Source organism: Choloepus didactylus, chromosome 17, assembly GCF_015220235.1.
Source record: "Choloepus didactylus isolate mChoDid1 chromosome 17, mChoDid1.pri, whole genome shotgun sequence".
In the NCBI taxonomy this organism is placed as follows: Eukaryota; Metazoa; Chordata; class Mammalia; order Pilosa; family Megalonychidae; genus Choloepus; species Choloepus didactylus.
In genome coordinates this window covers 17,526,907-17,544,926 of record NC_051323.1, presented here as the reverse complement: position 1 = coordinate 17,544,926, position 18,020 = coordinate 17,526,907, and the positions used below count along the sequence as shown (strand labels likewise).

Below are 18,020 nucleotides of genomic sequence, written 5' to 3'. Positions count from 1 at the left end.
AACCCACCACTAACATCACACTCAACGTGAGAGACTGAAAGCTTTCCCTCTAAGATCAGGAACAAGACAAGTAAACCCACTGTCACCATTGTTATTCAACATTGTACTGGAAGTTCTAGCCAAGGAAATTAGACAAGAAAAAGAAACAAAGGCATCCAAATTGGAAAGGAAGAAGTAAAACTTTCCCTATTTGCAGATGACATCATCCTATATATAGACAATCCTAGAAACTCCACAACAAAGCTATGGGAGCCAATAAATAAATTCAGAAAAGTGGCAGGGTACAAGATCAACACACAAAAAAACAGAAGCATTTCTATACAATAGTAATGAGCAATCTGAAGAAGAAATCAAGGGAAAAAATTCCATTTACAATAACAACTAAAAGAATCAAATATCTAGGAATTAATGCAATGAAAGACATAAAGGACTTCTACAAAGAAAAATACAAAATATTTGTAAAAGAAATCAAAGAAGACCTACATAAATGGAATGATATTCCATGTTCATTGATTGGAAGACCAAATATTATTAAGAAATCAATTCCACCCAAAGGGATTTTCATATCCAACTCAATCCCAATAAAAATTCCAACAGCCTTCTTTGCAGAAATGGGAAAGCCAATCCTTAAATTTATATGGAAGGATAATGAGCCCTAAATAGCCAAAAACCTCTTGAAAAAGAAGAACAAAGTGGAGGTTTACCCTTCGTGATTTGAAAACTTATTATAAAGTTAGAAATCAAAACCACCAAGGTACTGGGACAAGGACAGACATACACACCAATGGAATTCAAATGGAAGTTCAGAAATAAACCCTCACATCTATGCCCAGCAGATTTTTAACAAGGGTGTTAAATCTACTCAGTTGGGAAAGAACAGTGCCTTCAATAAATGGTGCTGGGAAAACTGGATATCCACATGCAAAAGAATGAAGGTGGACCCCTACCTCACACCATATTCAAAAATTAACTCAAAATAGATCAAAGACCTAAATATAAGAATGAGAACTATAAAACTCCTAGAAGAAAATATAGGAAGGCATCTTCAGGATATTGTGTTAGGCAAAGTTTCTTAGACTTTATACCCAAAGCATGAACAACAAAAGAAAAAGCAGATCAATGGGGAAAAAGACAAACAACCCAATTTAAAAATAGGCAAAAGACTTGTGTGCCAGCTTGGATGTATTATGTCCCCTGAAATGCCATGTTCTTTGGTGCAATCTTGTGGGGGCAGACGTATTAGTGTTGATTAGGTTGGAACCTATTGATTGAGTATTTTGTTGGAGATGTGACCCAATCAACTGTGGGCAAGACCTCTGATTAGATAATTTCCATGAAGGTGTTACCCCACCCATTCAGGGTGGGTCTGAATTAAATCACTGGAGTCCTATAAAAAGAGCTCACAAACAGAGGGACCTCAGAGCAGGTGTGTGCAACATTTTGGAGAAAAGCTGCAGCCAAGAGGGACACCTTGAAGAATGCACAGGAGCTGAGAGAGGAGCTGGAACACAACCTGGGATCAGCAGATGCCAGCCACGTGCCTCCACAGCTAACAGACATTTTCCAGACACCATTGGCTTTTCTTTGTTGAAGGTATACTTGTTGATATCATAGCTTGGACACTTTTATGACCTTAAGACTGTAACTGTGTAACCAAATAAACCCCTTTTATAAAAGCCAATCCATTTCTGATATTTTGCATAATGGGCAACATTAGCAAACTGTAACAACTTGAATAGATATTTCTCCAAAGAAGATATACAAATGGAAAAAAAAAAGCACATGAAAAGATGTTCAACATCATTAGCCATCAAAGAAATGCAAATCCAAACCACAATGAGACACTATTTCACACCAACTAGAATGAATATTATTTCAAAAAATGATTGAAAATTGCAAGTATTGGAGAGGATGTAGAGAAATAGGAACACTCATTCATTGTTGGTGGGAATGTAAATTTGTGCAGCCACTATGAAAAACAGTTTGGTGGTTCCTCAGAAAGTTAAGTCTAGAATTACCGCACAGTCTGGCAATTCCACTTCTAGGTATATACCCCAAAGAATTGAAATCAGGGATTTGAACAGATACTTGCACACCAATGTTCATAGCAGCATCATTCACAATTTCCAAAATATGGAAGCAACCCAAGTGTCCAAAAACAGATGAGTGGATAAACAAAATGTGGTATAGCCATACAATGGAATATTATTCAGCCATAAACAGGAATGAAGTTCTGAAACATGTAACAACATGGATGACCCTCGCAGACGCCAGGTTGAGTGAAATAAGCCAGACACAAAAGGACAAATATTGTATGATCTCATGGATATGAAATAATCACAATAAACAAATTCACAGAGTCAGAAACCAGAATACAAGTTACCAGGAACTGGGATGGGGGAAGGGAATGGGGAGTTAATGCTTAATTGGAACACAGTTTCTGTTTGGGGTGATGGAAAAGTTTTGATAATGAATGGTGGTGGTGGGAGCACAACACTGTGAATGTAACACCTCTGAATTATACATTTGATTGTGGTTGAAAGGGAAATTTTTAACGTGTTTATATGTTACTAGAATAAAAATTTAATACATAGAACTGTACAATAAAATCAGTGAACCCTAATGTAAACCTTGAACTATATTGAATAGTATAATTATAATATTGTTTCACCATTTGTAACAATGTTACCACATGCAAAAGTGTTTTACCAATGCAAAAGTGTTAATAATAGGGAAAATTGTGTGTGTGAGGGGTGGTATATGGGAACTCTGTATTTTCTGCATGATTTTTCTGTAAACTTACAACTTCTCTAATAATATAAATAACAAAAAATAATAAGTCATAATTCTGGTAGATTAAAGATGACTCCAAATTTTTTGCTTTTAAAAAGTGACTTAAGAGACAAATCTTCCAAATTCAATGCGTGAACCATTGTAAAAAGAAGAAAGAAAAACAAATTCTGAGACCCTGGCTGGACAATTTGATGAAATTAAAAAATTACTTCTATTTTTAGATGTGATAATGGTAATGTGATGATGTTAAAAAGAAAGAGACTTTATCTTTTATAGACACATTCTAAAATATTTATTGATGAAATGCTATGGTGTCTGGGATGCGTGTCAAAATGATCCAGTATGTGTGTTTGGGGTAGCAGGTGGGGTATAGATGAAACAAGATTGGCTTTGAGTTGGCTGGTAATGAAGGCAGATGATAGGTACATCGGCTTCATTTTATTTTATACTACTTTTGTCTAAATTTGAATTTTCCATAATAAAGTCTTTAAACATTTTCCAGAGTGAATAAAGGAATGGGCTCTTTAAAAAGCCTCTGGCCAAAGCCAGGTTAAAAAAACTCGTGGAAGCCTGATAAAGTGGTTAGTGTGTAATCCTAAGCAATCTATTGTAAAATGACTTTTACACATGGTAGGCTTCAAAAAGTGGGGAATTAGAGTTAGAGAATCAGGTCAAGTGGAAAGAAAATCTCCAAGTTGGAAAAAGAGTCTCAGAGATTTTGCAGTCTCCCGCCTCTGTGCTTGCGCCAAGGGGCAGGCGGCAAGTGCACTTGTCTGGACAGAAAGGAGTGGATGGAATCACATGGTCTAGAAAGCGGTTCTCTGTCATGCAAACAGGGGCTCCATAACTGAGGCCTTTTCTGTGACTTGTTAATTTGGTCACAGATACAATTAGAGGAAGTTGCCCTTCAATTAATACCACTGCAAAAGAAAGTGTTAAAGACAAAGGCACCCAGTGTTCTTTTTTAGTTTAATTGCTCTTTTTCACTTTAATTATTATTCTTGTTATTTTTGTGTGTGTGCTAATGAAGGTGACAGGGATTGATTTAGGTGATGAATGTACAACTATGTAATGGTACTGTGAACAATCGAATGTATGATTTGTTTTGTATGACTGTGTGATATGTGAATATATCTCAATAAAATGAAGATTTAAAAAAAAAAAAAAAAAAAGAAAGTGTTAAGGGGCAAACCACAAGGTACAGCCGAGGCTTTCCAATGCTCAAGCCATGGTGTGAGAAAAAGAGAGAGGTTCTCCTTAAAATAGGACCTGGAAAGAGCTCAAAATCCAGAGTGCTGAATTTGAGTTCTATCCCCAATGGAGACTTAAATTATAACCCCTACTGATTTTGCCTTGGCTAGAATAGGTGTCAGTGGTTTTCAACCTTGGCTGCATTAGAATCATATGGGAGCTTTAAAAAACAAAAATTCTGATACCCACACTGAACCCCAGACTTAATTACATCAGAATCTCATGGGATTGAGAACCAGACATCACCAATTTTTAAGAGGAAGACTCAGGTGGTTTGAGAAGACAAATGAGCTGGTCATAATGTATTGTTAGACAAGGTTAAAATTTGGAAAATATATGTAAATATTGTGATTGTAGCCAGGGTCCTTTCTTTCCACAAGTATTTTGCATATTGTTATTATTAAACTGTGTCCTGGTTAGTTCATTTGCAAAAAATTCTCCTTAGTACATCTTCATTTTACAGATCTTTTAAAAAATATAATTGGCTATAGGATGCAACCTTTAAATTAAGACTATGCTGCCTCTAAACGTTTGTTTTAGGAATTCTATTTGTGTGAATGTGTTTCTAGTATGAAGTTAAGTTTATCACCCTAAAAGTTGTAAAGTATACCCCTCTATAGGGTAATTAATTCTCTATATGACCTCACTGCTTGCCCCGTAATCTAAAAGGCCTGACTTTGAGTATTAGTTACAAAGCATCAAGACACATTGATGTTGCTTTCTAAGATCCGTTTATAATAAATTTGGGGTCTCAGCTTTATTTTTAAAAAGCAATGTAAATGTGAGCTTTTCTCCATTATCCAGCACAGCTATTGAACTTCACATGAGTCAATTCTGCTGAATTTCCCAGCAGAAACTGAAGGCCAGTGTTAATTCTCCTTACTGCCAATTGAATTTTCCTAGAAGGGTTTGAGGAGTCATCAGATACTTCCTCAGCTCTATCTATGATCAGCCACCAAGAATTGATTTATGGGAGGCAATTTTTTTCAAAAGTGGAAGCAAAGCAAATTCTGGCCTATTCTGACAATTTATTGGCAAAGTCACACCCCATAATGACAAACACATGTATGAACATATGTACATGAAATAGTGCAAAAAGTTGTTTCAACAACTGATTAAAACTATGAAGATGGTGTGTATTCTCACAAGTCAAACTTGACGGCGAATTTGAAAGGTTCTAACGGTATAAGAGAAGGAGTGGACATACCTGGGTTGTGGGTCAACATGCACATGCAGAAGTTTAGAAGGTACCAGGAGGGGCTGGACAAGCACCGAAAAGGTCTCACAGGCCTCTTGGGAGATGCATCCCAGTCTAAACTCAGAAACTTGTCTTTTCAGTGTCCCAGAGATGATTAGGCCCAGGGATGCTGACTAATGCTAACCAAGTTCACGAGGTCTGATGTATAAACCCAAAGGCCAATTTATTTAGTTTCCAATCTGATTTACAACAGTTAAAGGGGTTAGTTACTCTCATCCTCTAGCCCTTGCATTCTCCCATTATAGGCAGAAGTACAGGGGAAGCCAAATTATCGCCAGAAATCTGTTTGTTGAGCATAGAATCAGAGCAAAGCATATTAGCTAAGTGAATCAAATGTTTAACAGACTCAGGATTAGAGGGCTAGAAGCTTCCATTTCTGCAGGTGAGCTGTCTCTGTGACTAGGACCAGACAGCAGGGATGTTGGGGAGTGGTGGAAGAGGGGGTCCTGACTATTCTGGAATGAACCCCGTCCTCTTCCTTGGCTGACTAACCCCCCGAGATGGAAAGCCTTTTCTTTTGCCAGCCTCAGAGCCTCCTCTGAGTGCCTTTGGTCACGTGGAGCAAGTTGGGCATTACTGGAGAGCCACTGCTTCCCAGAAAGTGACTAACTGCAGCGGTGCAGCTGGCAGGGATGGGGCAGAATGTGGCATTCCAAGGAGCTGTGGTGAGGGCAGGGGTTGGGGGTGCGGGCTCTGCTCCCAAGCCCATGTATTCAGGGAAGGGTCCCTCCTGCTTCACACCGTGTCTTCCTTCAGGGGATGAAGGGGAGCCCACAACCAAGTTAATGTCATCAGACAAAGCCACTAGCAAACTCTGAACTGGCTCCTCCAGGGAAAGTCTTCTGGAACCAAACCTGTCTGAGGGCCACTTGTCTGTGTGCCCAGAACATGGCTGGAATAACCCCATGGGACCATCATTTACAGACTTCTCAGTCTCCCATAGAGTCTTCTGGCACCTTCTCCTGACCGCCTCTCAGGAGAGGCCTCTCTTCCACCTCAGCTCACTCAGGGCCTTGTTCAAAGGCACCTCCTCTATCACAAAGTCTCTGCAGAGGCCGGCTTTGAAGAGCCATGCCTTCCTCTGACCCCCATTACACTTCCTGTCATTTATCACACAGCACTTAATAATAACGGAAGCAGCCAATGTTCACTGGGCACTTCCTACGGGCCAGGCCCTGTGATAAGCACTTGACTCGTGTTTTAGTTTGCTAATGCTGGAGAATGCAAAACACCAGAGATGGACAGGCTTTTATAAAACGGGGGTTTATTTTACTACACAGTTACAGTCTTAAGGCCACAAAGCATCCAAGGTAACACCTCAGCAATCGGGTACCTTCACCGGAGGACGGCCAGTGGTGTCCAGAAAACCTCTGTTAGCTAGGAAGGCAGCTGGCGTCTGCTCCAAAGCTCCGGCCTCAAAACGGTTTTCTCCCAGGACGTTCCTTTCTAGCAAGCTTGCTTCTCTTCAAAACATCACTCCCAGCTGCACTCTCTTTTCTCCCCCCAAGTTAGCTCATTTATATAGCTCCACCGATCAAGGCCCACCCCAAATGGGCGGGGCCACACCTCCATGGGAACATCTCATCAGAATCATCTTCCACAGCTGAGTGGGGCACATTCCAAGCAAATCCAACCAGCACCAAAACTTCTGCCCCACACAAGACCACAAAGATAATGGCATTTGGGGGACACAATACACTCAAACAGGCACAACTCGTATTATCTCATTTAATCCTCAGATCATTCCCATGAGGTAGGTTTGTTACTATTCTCATTGAACAGATGAGGAGACTAAGACTTTTAAAGGACAAAGAACCTGCCCTAGGTCACGCAGCTTATGAGAGACAGGGTTTAAGGGCACTTCACACATAATGCCCTGGGTTTTAGTTATCTGTGTATATACAAGCACATGCCTGCCCTTTGCCCTAGATCAAGGTCAACAAACCACTGGATAAAATCTACAGTCTGTTTTGCACAGCCAGCTAGCTAAGAATGGTTTTTATGTTTTTAAAGGGTTGTAAATAGAACAAGGAGGAGGAGATGTGACAGAAACCATATGTGGCCCCCAAAACTAAAATATTTACCATCTGACCCTTTACAGAAAAAGTTTGCTGCCTCCTGCACCAGCCCATAAGCACATGGAGGACAGAGTCCATACCTTACTCACTGTAATTCTCCCAGAGGACCTAGCACAACACCTCCTAAAGTGTTTTTAGAAAGAATGAAAGAAAGGTGTGGATAAGACAGCCTTTCCAAAGTTCTCTCAGACCCACAGTCAGAGTTTCCAACTCTGCATGGTCCTGTGGATGGCACCTGTGGTTCAGTGACACCAGTGAGCTCCAAGGACAAAGCTAGGGCATGACCTCTGAGGTGCCTGTCCCAGGGGATGGGAGGAATGGCTTTGCAGAACTCTACCTCTCCTACTCTCACACACATGAGAATGATGGAGGTTCTGGTTGACATTAGAGCTACCAACTGTGACCAAAGGATTGGTTACATAAAGTATATATTTTCACTACTATGTATATATAAAACTCATATTTGGGGTTTCTGCTCAGCCTGCCAACCATTGTGCTACATGGCCAGCCTTCTTCATACCTCCCCATAACTCTGATCTGGGTCACAGTGATGGTATAACCAAAGTTGGGCAAATCAGATTCTCTCCGAAGAATTAGCAATTGGAACTAAGGAGCACTTGCTCTGAGTGGTCCCTTGAGTAGAGTAGATATAAGACGGAGGCTGAGGATTGGCCAAGGGCAGGGGCACACAGAGGAAGTTGGTTGCAGTGATAGAAGAGTTAAAAAGCATGTCTAGAGAGAAGCACAGACCCGAAGCGGGGAAAGAAGACAGCCTGGCTCCCAGATCCAGCCCTTGAGAGATATTATTGTCCCTGGGTCCCCTGAGGTCACCCCAGTATTCTGCTGACACTCCCTCCTTTTGCATAATTTAGCTTGAGTGGACTTCTGTTACTTGCAGCCAATAACACCCTGACAATGACATTTCTTTTTCCCATGGGCATCATATGCAGGCCTTGACAACTAACTTGAGCTTAGACTGTGGGAGTGGAGCAGGACATACCAGATGGGGTGGGGGGTGGGGCATTTGATTTTAGAACAAAGTGCTCCTGCCAAAGGCTTTTCAGGAGGGACTGTTCCTTTGGCACCCCAGCATCTGACAGTTCCAATCCTAACAAGATGAGAAGATATAACCACAGAAATCAATGTGTAGGCCTTGTTTTGATTCTGAAACATAGAAACCAACCATAAAAAGACATTTTTGATACAATAAGGGAAATTTGAATCTAGACTGGGTATCAGATGATATTAAGGAATTATTCCTAATTTTGTCAGGAGATATAATGGCACTGTTGTTGGGCTTACAAATGAAGTACTAATTTTGTAGAGATAGGCACTGGAATATTTACAATGCCTGGGATTTTCTTTAAAGTAATCCAGCAAAAACAAATAACAAAACAAAATCCCTAAAAGCAAACAAACCCCAAAAAACCCAGTGGCAGAAATAGATAAATATTGATCATTGATGAGACTGGGTAATGTGTACATGGGGACTTACGATATTACTCTACTTTTTATGTTTGCAATTGTCTAGTATAAAAAGTTAAAAATATATATGGGTAAATAAATCGGCGAGGGTCTTAAAGAATGCAAGGTGGTTGGATGTGGTCCCTCCCTTCCTGATAACTGCACCGTGGGAGCTTTCCAAGGATGTGGTCGATTGGGGGACCCTCTTGCTGCCACCTCCAGGAGATCTGAGGAGCTGCCAGCTGGTCACACCACATCCAGGAGGGGCTCCCTTCTTACTTCTGCCTCACTTCTCCACCCACTGCTGTCTGGCTCCTGCCCCCACCTCCAACCACGTTGCTGCACTCCATCGACCCTTTTCAGTTCTCTCCTCGCCCGCTGGCCATTCCCTCCATCCCAAATGGCTCCTCTTCCTCTGGTTTCCAGGACCCCGCACTCCTCTTGCTCTACTCCTACCTCTCTGGTTGCTCCTTCCCAGTCTCCTTTGTGACTTCTGCTTCCTCTGCCCACCCATAAATGTTTGTACTCCTAGGGACTCTGTGCTGGGTGCTCTTCTCCCTTTCCAGGCCTCTGGGCCAACCGAATCCTTTTCTATTGGTTAGATTTCCATCTAGATGCTAATGACTCACAAACCCACGTTGCTGACCCTGTTTCCCTACTGAACTCCAGACCCGTGACCTAGTAGAACCTCCACTTGGAGTTTCCTCAATCATAACATGTCATAAATGGAACTTGACCCAACCTCCCCTAAAACAAAATAAGAAAGCACTGACAAAACCAAACCTTAGTACTCCTTCGTGTTTCCTGAATTGCTACCACGTGTTACCCACTTGTCCAAGCTGGAAACCCGGGCATCTCCCAGACTATCCTTCTCCCCCGCATACCATCTGTCATCAAGTCCTGTCAATTCTACCTGTTAATTGCATCTCAAATCCACCCCTTCTCTGGACATCTCAGAGCAGGCTCTCATCATCTCTCTCCCAGACCAGCTTCCTAACTTGCTAAGTCCTGCCTCCTTTTATCTACTTTCCACACTGAAGCCAAAGTGATCTGTCTAAAACACATGCACGATCCTGTTCCTCTCCCACCTAAAACCCTTCAGCGATGCTCCGAACTTCAAAGCATCAAGTTCAAACTCCACAAAGTGTCCCACTAAGACCCTGCTGTTGCCCACCCTCGCTCTACAGCACAGCTGCAGGACTGTCCTGCCAGTTCCTTGGTGTGTCTGTTCCTCTGTCCCAGGAGCTTCTTCCCTACCCTCTCTGGCTAACTTGAACTCATCATTCACATTCACCTTGCACACCTCTTCCTTCTAGAAGCCTTCCTGGACCCCAACTATCTGGATTAGGTCCCCTGCGCCACACGATTTGCATAGTGCCCTCATCACTAAATGCCCCATTATTTGCCTCTTTCCCCCCTGAGACTGAGAGCCCAAGCTGGCAGGGATGGCATCCGCTGTGTCCATTTTTGTATCTCCGGCACCTGGCTCAGGGCTTGCAGACAGGAAGCACTTAGTAAATACCGAATGAATGAATGAGGGTTGTGGACGTCTGTACTGGGAGCTCTCAGCTTCATATGTGAGTGGGCAGCTCTGACCCCATAATGCTGATCCCAAGTGGGTGGTTAGACCAGGGGGCTGGGTGTGCATCCTGCTGAGAAACTGAGAGAGAAAATAATTCTAGGAGGGCATTGTGCAAGGCCTTAAACAGCAGCAATTTTAGGGTTGAGTCAGAAAAATCAAGCTTTCTCTTCTACCCTGAATGGAGTGAAAAAGCATCCCCCATCTACATGCAGAGAACTAATCAGGGCTTTTGAAAATGTGCTGATCTGGTTTGACTCAACTAAGCTGATCCACTTCTCCTGTCCCTCTTTCTGCCCTTTCCTGGTCATCGCAGGAAAGTTCTTGAAGCACATGTGTCTCCTAAGAAGCTTCTGTCAGGTTCATGCTTTCAGTCTGCTCTGAGTTGAAAACAGAGGTAGTGTGGATTTGGAATTTGCTTTGTTTTCAGAGCTCTTGGAAGGCGCTAAGCTCCAGTTATTTTTGAGTAACCCCAAAGGGCCCTCCACATTGGGTGGGTTCCAACTCAAATCGTTCTCCCTCCCTCTGTCCCCTTGCAGGCTGGCATAGCAGGCTTGCAGGAGGGTAGAATTCTGGGTGAATTCACAGAGAGGGGTTCGCCCCCACCCCACCTGATCTACCCTTCCTTCAGGCAAGGTCATTATCAGCAAACAGCCAGCAACATTTCCCTCTTGGGAATGTAAAGAGACAGAGTTATTAAAAATCTATCTGATTAACAGCCTGACCTACCAGCATTGATCACATTAGAAATGACGTCCGCACACACAGTCCCCTTTATGTGCACAGGAGCAGGCTCAGCGGAGCTCAAAGAGCCATTTAAATCTGCCCAGGAGTGACTCCTTCTCCAAAGGCCCAAAACATCCCCCAAACTAATAACCCCCAGACAAAGCAATGCCGGGAAAAATTCCTTGAGGATTTGAGATTTTCACTGTGTTAATCTCCTAGCTCAATAAAGTAAACACTCCCTGCAGCAAATTAAATACTTTTATTAAAGGATCTCCCCTCCCCCATTCTCTTTGCAGTGGGTACAGTTGGACCTACAACCCTTCTAGGGTCTAAGTGTCCCTGTGAGGGATTGTCCCTTCTCTCCATCATTTATTCTCGATATTCCAAAGTGGCCCAGAACCCACTAGTATTTGCTGATTCTTAGACTCTGGAAATTTCTGAGACCGATGGCTTTTCTGAGTAGATCCCACAGCCTATGAGCTGTGGAAATGCTTCCTATTCTTTGTAGAGTTGACAGGACTCAAACACCTCCACTGTGGTAGTTTGCCTGGAGGGGGCTGCAGCAAAACTGTGTAGGCCACGGTGGGCTTCTTGGCCAATGGTCAAGCCCTTCTGCGATCGCCAGAGGCTTGCTGGTCCCAGTTAGCTGTAGTTCAGGTGGAGAGGAGATTGAAGGAAGGTGGGCAGAAGTAGAGAAGGGGATCCTCAGCAACTCTGCTCCCATTGCCTCCAGCTCTCAAGCTGCCCTTCAAGCTGCTCCTCTGAGATCTGCCTGGAACTGGGTTCAGCCATTTCAACTTCTAGACACCACTTTTCTTTCATTTTTGGCTCAAGCCACATCTTACTGAAGACACTTCAGAGTCTTCTCAAAATGTCTGCCTTGTAGGGAAACCCACCCCTTTGCCGACGGGTGACCTGTCAGACCCCTTTATGTTTCAAGAGGAGCCTCCTTCTAGAAACATCCTTATCTACCCAGTTAATCAGTTTCATTGCATCGCTCTTTGGTGTGGAAGGCTCTGTAGAGCCACACTCAGAGCGAGTAGAAACGGTGCCTTTTGTCTATGGATGCAGACAGACAAGGAGAGGCCCTGAGGGGGTGTGTGACAGGGGTTTGATAGGCCCTCAGGAAGGTGATTATTGCCTGGAGCCCTTGGTGCAGCCACTGCCTGAAGTGGGGAGAACGTACCTCTCCCTCCTGGGCCTCTGAGAAGGCCCTTCCCAGCTTTCCTTGGGCAGGAAAGGCCCTTGCCCAGGGCAGGCAGTAACCTCAGGCTCCAACCGTGGTCACTGTAATGTCCTCCTCCCTCTTGTCAGCCCTGGATAGGTGTCCTGGCTAAGGACTGTTCCTGTTTATCTCCCACCCCAATGGAATTGTCTTTAGACTTACGTCCACCCTTGGAAGTCAAAACCAAATCCCTGGAGTTGGAGGAGGGGAAGAAAGTGGTTGAGAAAATGAGGAAAGCACATCAGAGGGTTTAAGCCCTCTAGCTGGGGTGTCAGAAAGTCCAGACTCAGCAACTGGCATCCTGTGAAATTCAGCCAGTCGTTTGCCCCTCTAAACCCCAGCATACTCATCTATCTAACAGATGGTAGTAGCACCCCCACTCAGGAGCCACCATGCAGCTTGATGAGCTGAGCCTGTGCACAGTTTAGCAGGTGGTATGGACTGGAAGGTAGGACTAATATGAAGAGGCTCAACTGTGTCCAGATAGTGACGGGGCCCAGCCAGTAGTGCCCAGGAAATGGGGCTGGAAGCTGCAGGGATTTGCTAGACAGAGTGGCCATCGTTCCAGAAAGTCCTGTCCAGCAGAGATCAGAGGGGGTGAGCTTGGGGATGTCAAAACCTGCTCTTTCCTGCTCTGCACTGCAACTGCCTGGGGTCCCCTCCAGGATGACAGAAAAGGGTGAAGCAGGAGCCCAGGCCACGATTAGGTGCAGCAGTCAGGCTCTGGGCACCACGATTGGGTGCAGCTGTCAGGCTCTGGGCGTCGTGGTGGCCCCCAGACAGAAGCAGTCCTGGGCACTGCAGGGAGTTAGTCCAGCATCCTCTGCTGGGGTGATATTGTCCCCAAGGGGATGAAAGTTGGTTCTTGGGGCAGTGAAAAATTCTGAGATATTATTATGGTTTGTGTCTCTGCAAAGATCAACCCTACTAAACAGAATCTTATTCCTTGGTATTTAATTTCTCTCATTAGAAATAAATTAAATTAAAATTTGATTAAGGTTCAATTAAATTAAAAGTTTCTCCTGGCAGTGGGGGAAGAACCATGATGCAAAAAAGGTTGAGAAACATTGGTATAATCCATCTGTCTTCCAGACTCTCAACTTCCTTTCTAGGGTCTCTCCACCCCTGCCCAGTGCACCCTTCCTTCCTTCTCCTTGGGCTCTCTGCAGCATTTGAAGCTACTGGCTGTTCCAGTTCAGCTCAGAGGCTGCTCTGTCCCAGGTCCCAAGGACACAACTGGCCCCATTCCTCACCTTGATCCTCCCATGACCTCCAGACTTCAGCTCTACAGTTCCCCTCCAGCCTTCCGGATCTCCTCTTCCTTCTACTGTCCTTATAAATGGAGCTTTTTTGCTCCCCATACTTTCTCCAGTGGTCTAGTAGCTCCAACTCTGCAGCTCCAGACCCAAATTCTGCCAAGTCTTTTTCTGCAGCTGCCCACTAGAACTCTCCATCTGGACTTTTTCTGCCACTCAGAACTCAGCATTCCTTATATACAAGCCCAACGTCCTTCCAGAAGCCCTCCCGATCTACCCCAGCCCACTCAGTGCTTTCCCTTCTCCTACATTTAGTTTGATCCATTTGACATTTAAAAATAAATGTCCTTGATTGTTCTCTAAGGGTCTGTGGGTGATTGTTCTACCTTCCCATTTGGATTTTAATGTCTTTGGAGATGAAGACAAAGTCATATTTTTTCATTTGCTCCTTAGTGTTCAACCCAGTTCTGGACACCAAGAAGGCAGGCGGAGGGTCTCTGGAGGCCAGGAAGTGCGCTGGCAGAACTCAAGCTATGAGGTGCTGCCGGCTGATGGCTTTCCCACGACAGCCCAGCCTGGGCCCAGGAGCAAATGCAGTGGGCACTGCCCCTCAGTCTCGCTCTTCCTTTCCCCTGGGGCCCTGACCTCACCTGGCCGACTCCTTCCACTCCATCTGGTCTCCATCATGCTGCAGAGTGTCCATCTCAGTGAAGAGGGTGGGGTTGGGAGCCTCATCTTCTTCCCCCAGGATGTCCTGGAGCTGCTCAGCAGCTGGAGACCCTGCAAAAGGAGGGCAGCAGGGTCTTCTGAGTGCCTGGTGGTTGGCAGGAGGGCCACAAGGCTGACAGAAACAGAGCAGATGCCAAGCGCAAGGGAAAAGTATTTCCTAATTCAGTAGAACTAAGTCTAGCTTCTGAATGAGGCTAGACTCATTTCACTGTGGGTTGGATGTGGGCGAGATATTCTTTGAGATAAAAGAGATGAAAGAATTTAGTCTGCATTCAGACTCAAGGGTCTTGTAACTGACAATGAAGAAGGATGGAAAGAGGCCAAAACCAGGGTAGCAGCAAGGACTGGATCACGGAGTAGAAAGGCATAATGAGAAAGACTTTTGACCAGCTTCAGCATAACAAACCCACGGATGTCCTTCTTCCCACTGGGCCCCAAACTAGTCAGCTCCAGTGCGTTGGCCCTGAAGGGGCAGTCGGCCATGCAAAAGGATGTTCCCGCACCAGTGAGCAATGTGGACCCACATTATTCATGGGCAGGGAGGGCGAGGGTGAGGTGTCAGTCTGCTAGATGAGCTCCCAGCCTGCCCTCCAACTCCCACTGGATGCCACCTCCTGCATGTCTCTCAGGCACCTTAAAACTCAGCATGCCCACACTGAATCCATGCCCTTGGGGAGGGCATGTCTCCGGTATTCATTCATTCTTCCTTTCTTTCTCTCACCCAGTATTTAATGAGTGCCCATAATGGGCCAGGCATTGTTCTAGGTATTGGAGAACAAAGCTACAAAGAAGGCCTATCTGTCCCTGCTTTCTTGAGCTTATGGTCTGGAGAGAGAGAGAGAGAGAGAGAGAGAGAGAGGAAGGAGGGAGAGAAAGTAAAGAAGGACATAAATGATCATTTTCAGGTAGTGATTTGTGCTCTGAAGAAAATGAAAAGGCTGGAGAAGCTATTTTGGATAGCACGGTCAAGGAAGGCCTCTCTAGAAGGGGCATTTGAATTGTGACTTGGAAGATGAGAATCAGTCACTTATGCATATTTGGAAGAATGCTCCTTCCAAGTGTTCCAGAGACCCTGAGGTGGGAATGTGCTGGCCAGTGGAGCTGGGGCACCGTGAGCAAGGGGGAGAGTGGTATGACATCAAAATGAAGACATAAGCAGGGCCAGATCTTGGTTAAAGGCACAGCTGTCCACCCAACTGCACAGACAAGGCACCATGGAGTCATCCTCACCTCACCTCTTTCCCTCACCTCCACTCCCATATTGAAAGTTCTCAAGAATATGTTCAGTCCTCATTAACCCCATTGCCCCTACCCTAGTTCAGTTTCTTATCAAGTGTCTCAGGACCTCCTTAAGCCTTTCACTTCCTCCCAGCCTCTCTGTCCTGTATATCAGCCCCCTCTGCCCTCACTTGTTTTTCCATCAACCCCCAATGGTCAATTATTTCAACTACTCTTTCATCACAACTTCCACTCTCTTACCCCTTGACCTCCCAATAAAGCCGGTCAGCCAACACCCATCAAGGATTCACGGACCCAGTCTTCATCTCTGCAGGCGTGTCCTGGGGGTACAGTGGGTGCACTGCCGTACGGCGGTATGGTGGAGGCAGGGTACACAATGGGCTTTCAATTCAGCCAGACATGGGTGTGAGTATCAGAGTTGCGGCTCACTAGTGAGTGACCCAGCCTGAGTGAACAGGGTTGTTGGAGGAATAAATTAAATGAGGGGGAGAGAACACCTGAGACAGGCCCTGTAATGTAACAAGTGCTTAAACCCCAGCACCAGAGCTCACAAGAGAACTACCCAACTGTGTAAGAGGAGGGTTTCCACAGCAACCTTCCACTCCTCCTTGCCATCACTTTCCTGGGTCCCTCAAAGCCATTCCTAACCTGTGTCCCTCTCTTTAAGCCTCTTGATCCATCCCAACCCCACTTCACCAAGAAAATAAAGGTTGCCAGGCATGAAATCCATCCACTTCTCACTTCCTCCCTTCTAATCCTTCTATATCCTTACCCCTATTGCAATTCATCTTTGAACAAAAGGAGCCCTTCCTCTAGCTCAATCCTTGGTCCCACTCATCCTCTCCTGCCTCTCTTCACCTGGCTCTTCAAATTCTTTCTCCACCTTCTTTCTGTCAATCTAGAAACTGCTCTCCTACCCTAAAACACCCTCCCCTGACCCTGCCTGCCTCACAGGCTCTCTCCCTCTCTCCTTCTCCCCTTTACCCCCACCTTCTTGTAGGAGTGGTCTATACTTGCTCTCTCCACTTCCTTCCTCCTCACCCACTCACTTCTCAACCTGCTGCAACTGCTTCAACCCCCACCACAAAAGGACTAAGGCAGAGATTTCAGACTGGTAGTTGGAAGATGTGTTTAGTTCAACCCTCATAGAGTACAAAAGGTTTTGAAATTGTTGCTATCATTAAAATTCTGAGATTTCACATAAAAATCCAGATCTCTGGCCTTTCTTGAAAATTCTGGTGCTCTGAGGATTGTGCCCACATTCTTGCTTGGCATTTGCTCTCTAGTTTGCCACAGTCCCCACTACTCTCTATTGTTAACACCCTGCTATGCCATGCACCTGAGTTCACAACCCTTGCCTTCAGATCCTTGTCACCATCAAACAATTAAATAAATTCAAATTCATTGTCAAATTAATAAAATCAGGAAAACCAACAGCACTGTGAAGCTATGGTCTGGCTCATCTCTCTGGAACATCCTTGTTCTCCGTCTGAACTAAAGTCTACTCTTGGATGCACTTTCTTGGTATTTTTTCCAGCAGGGGCTTTCTTGATATATTTTTTTCTATTCTTTTCCTAACTCAGTATACTCTTGTCTGGCTAACTCTTCCCCAGGATTCGTTCTTGGCCTCCTCTCCTCTCTCTCCACACTCCTGCTGGGCTATCTCACATCTCTGATGATAGACGAGGTTGCACATGTCTTCAGTTCCTGCCTGTATTGAACATTTCCAACTGTCAGTAGCCTCTCCATCTGTGGGTTCCACGGCCTTCTCATGTCAACTCCAATGTATTCAAAACAGTTCCGTGTCTCTTTGTCCCTCAACGCCCCAACACTGCTGTCTTCTGTTTTGATTTCTAGCATCCCTAGCTACCCAGCCACCCAGCAGGAAACACTGGACCCACTCCTGAAGGCTCTTTATTTCTCACCATCCATGTCCAAGCAGATGTTAACTTCTTTCATTTGCTTCCTAAATATTATTTAGTTCTGTCCCTTTTTTTCCATTGCCACCACTTTGGTTCAGGCTCTCATTACCTCCTCTAAGCATCTCCGGTCGCCCCACCCATCCCCATTCCCAACGTATCAGCAGAGTTTGCTCATAAAACATAAAAATATTTCAAACATGTTCAGGTTATTCGACTCCTAGGATACACCAAGAAATATTGTGCACATGAGTTAGAAATAAGTTTACTAGCAGATAATACTATTATGTTATCTGTATAAAGATCAGTGAGCCTCATTTATTCAAATGGATTTTATTTCTGAATTTTTCTATTACTTTTTCCTTACATCCTTTTTATTGACTGTACTGAATGCTGACACTTGCTAGTAGACACCAGAGGTTTAAGTAAATTTTATAGAAGAAAAACTTAAAATTGGGAAAAGTCTTTCCATCATCTTATTTTTTTCTGGGAATTGAGGAAAG

At 44.5% G+C, this 18,020-nt stretch overlaps 1 protein-coding gene across 1 annotated transcript in view; it reads right to left on the bottom strand.

Moving 5' to 3' along the window:
- The window catches only part of SLC4A5 (solute carrier family 4 member 5), a 101,674-nt gene that overhangs the window by 55,887 nt on the left and 27,767 nt on the right, over positions 1–18,020 (bottom strand). The window contains exon 4 of the mRNA XM_037807107.1: positions 14,281–14,410. Within this exon, the coding sequence (XP_037663035.1) occupies positions 14,281–14,410 (130 nt within the window). The remainder of the gene's footprint in view (positions 1–14,280; positions 14,411–18,020) is intronic.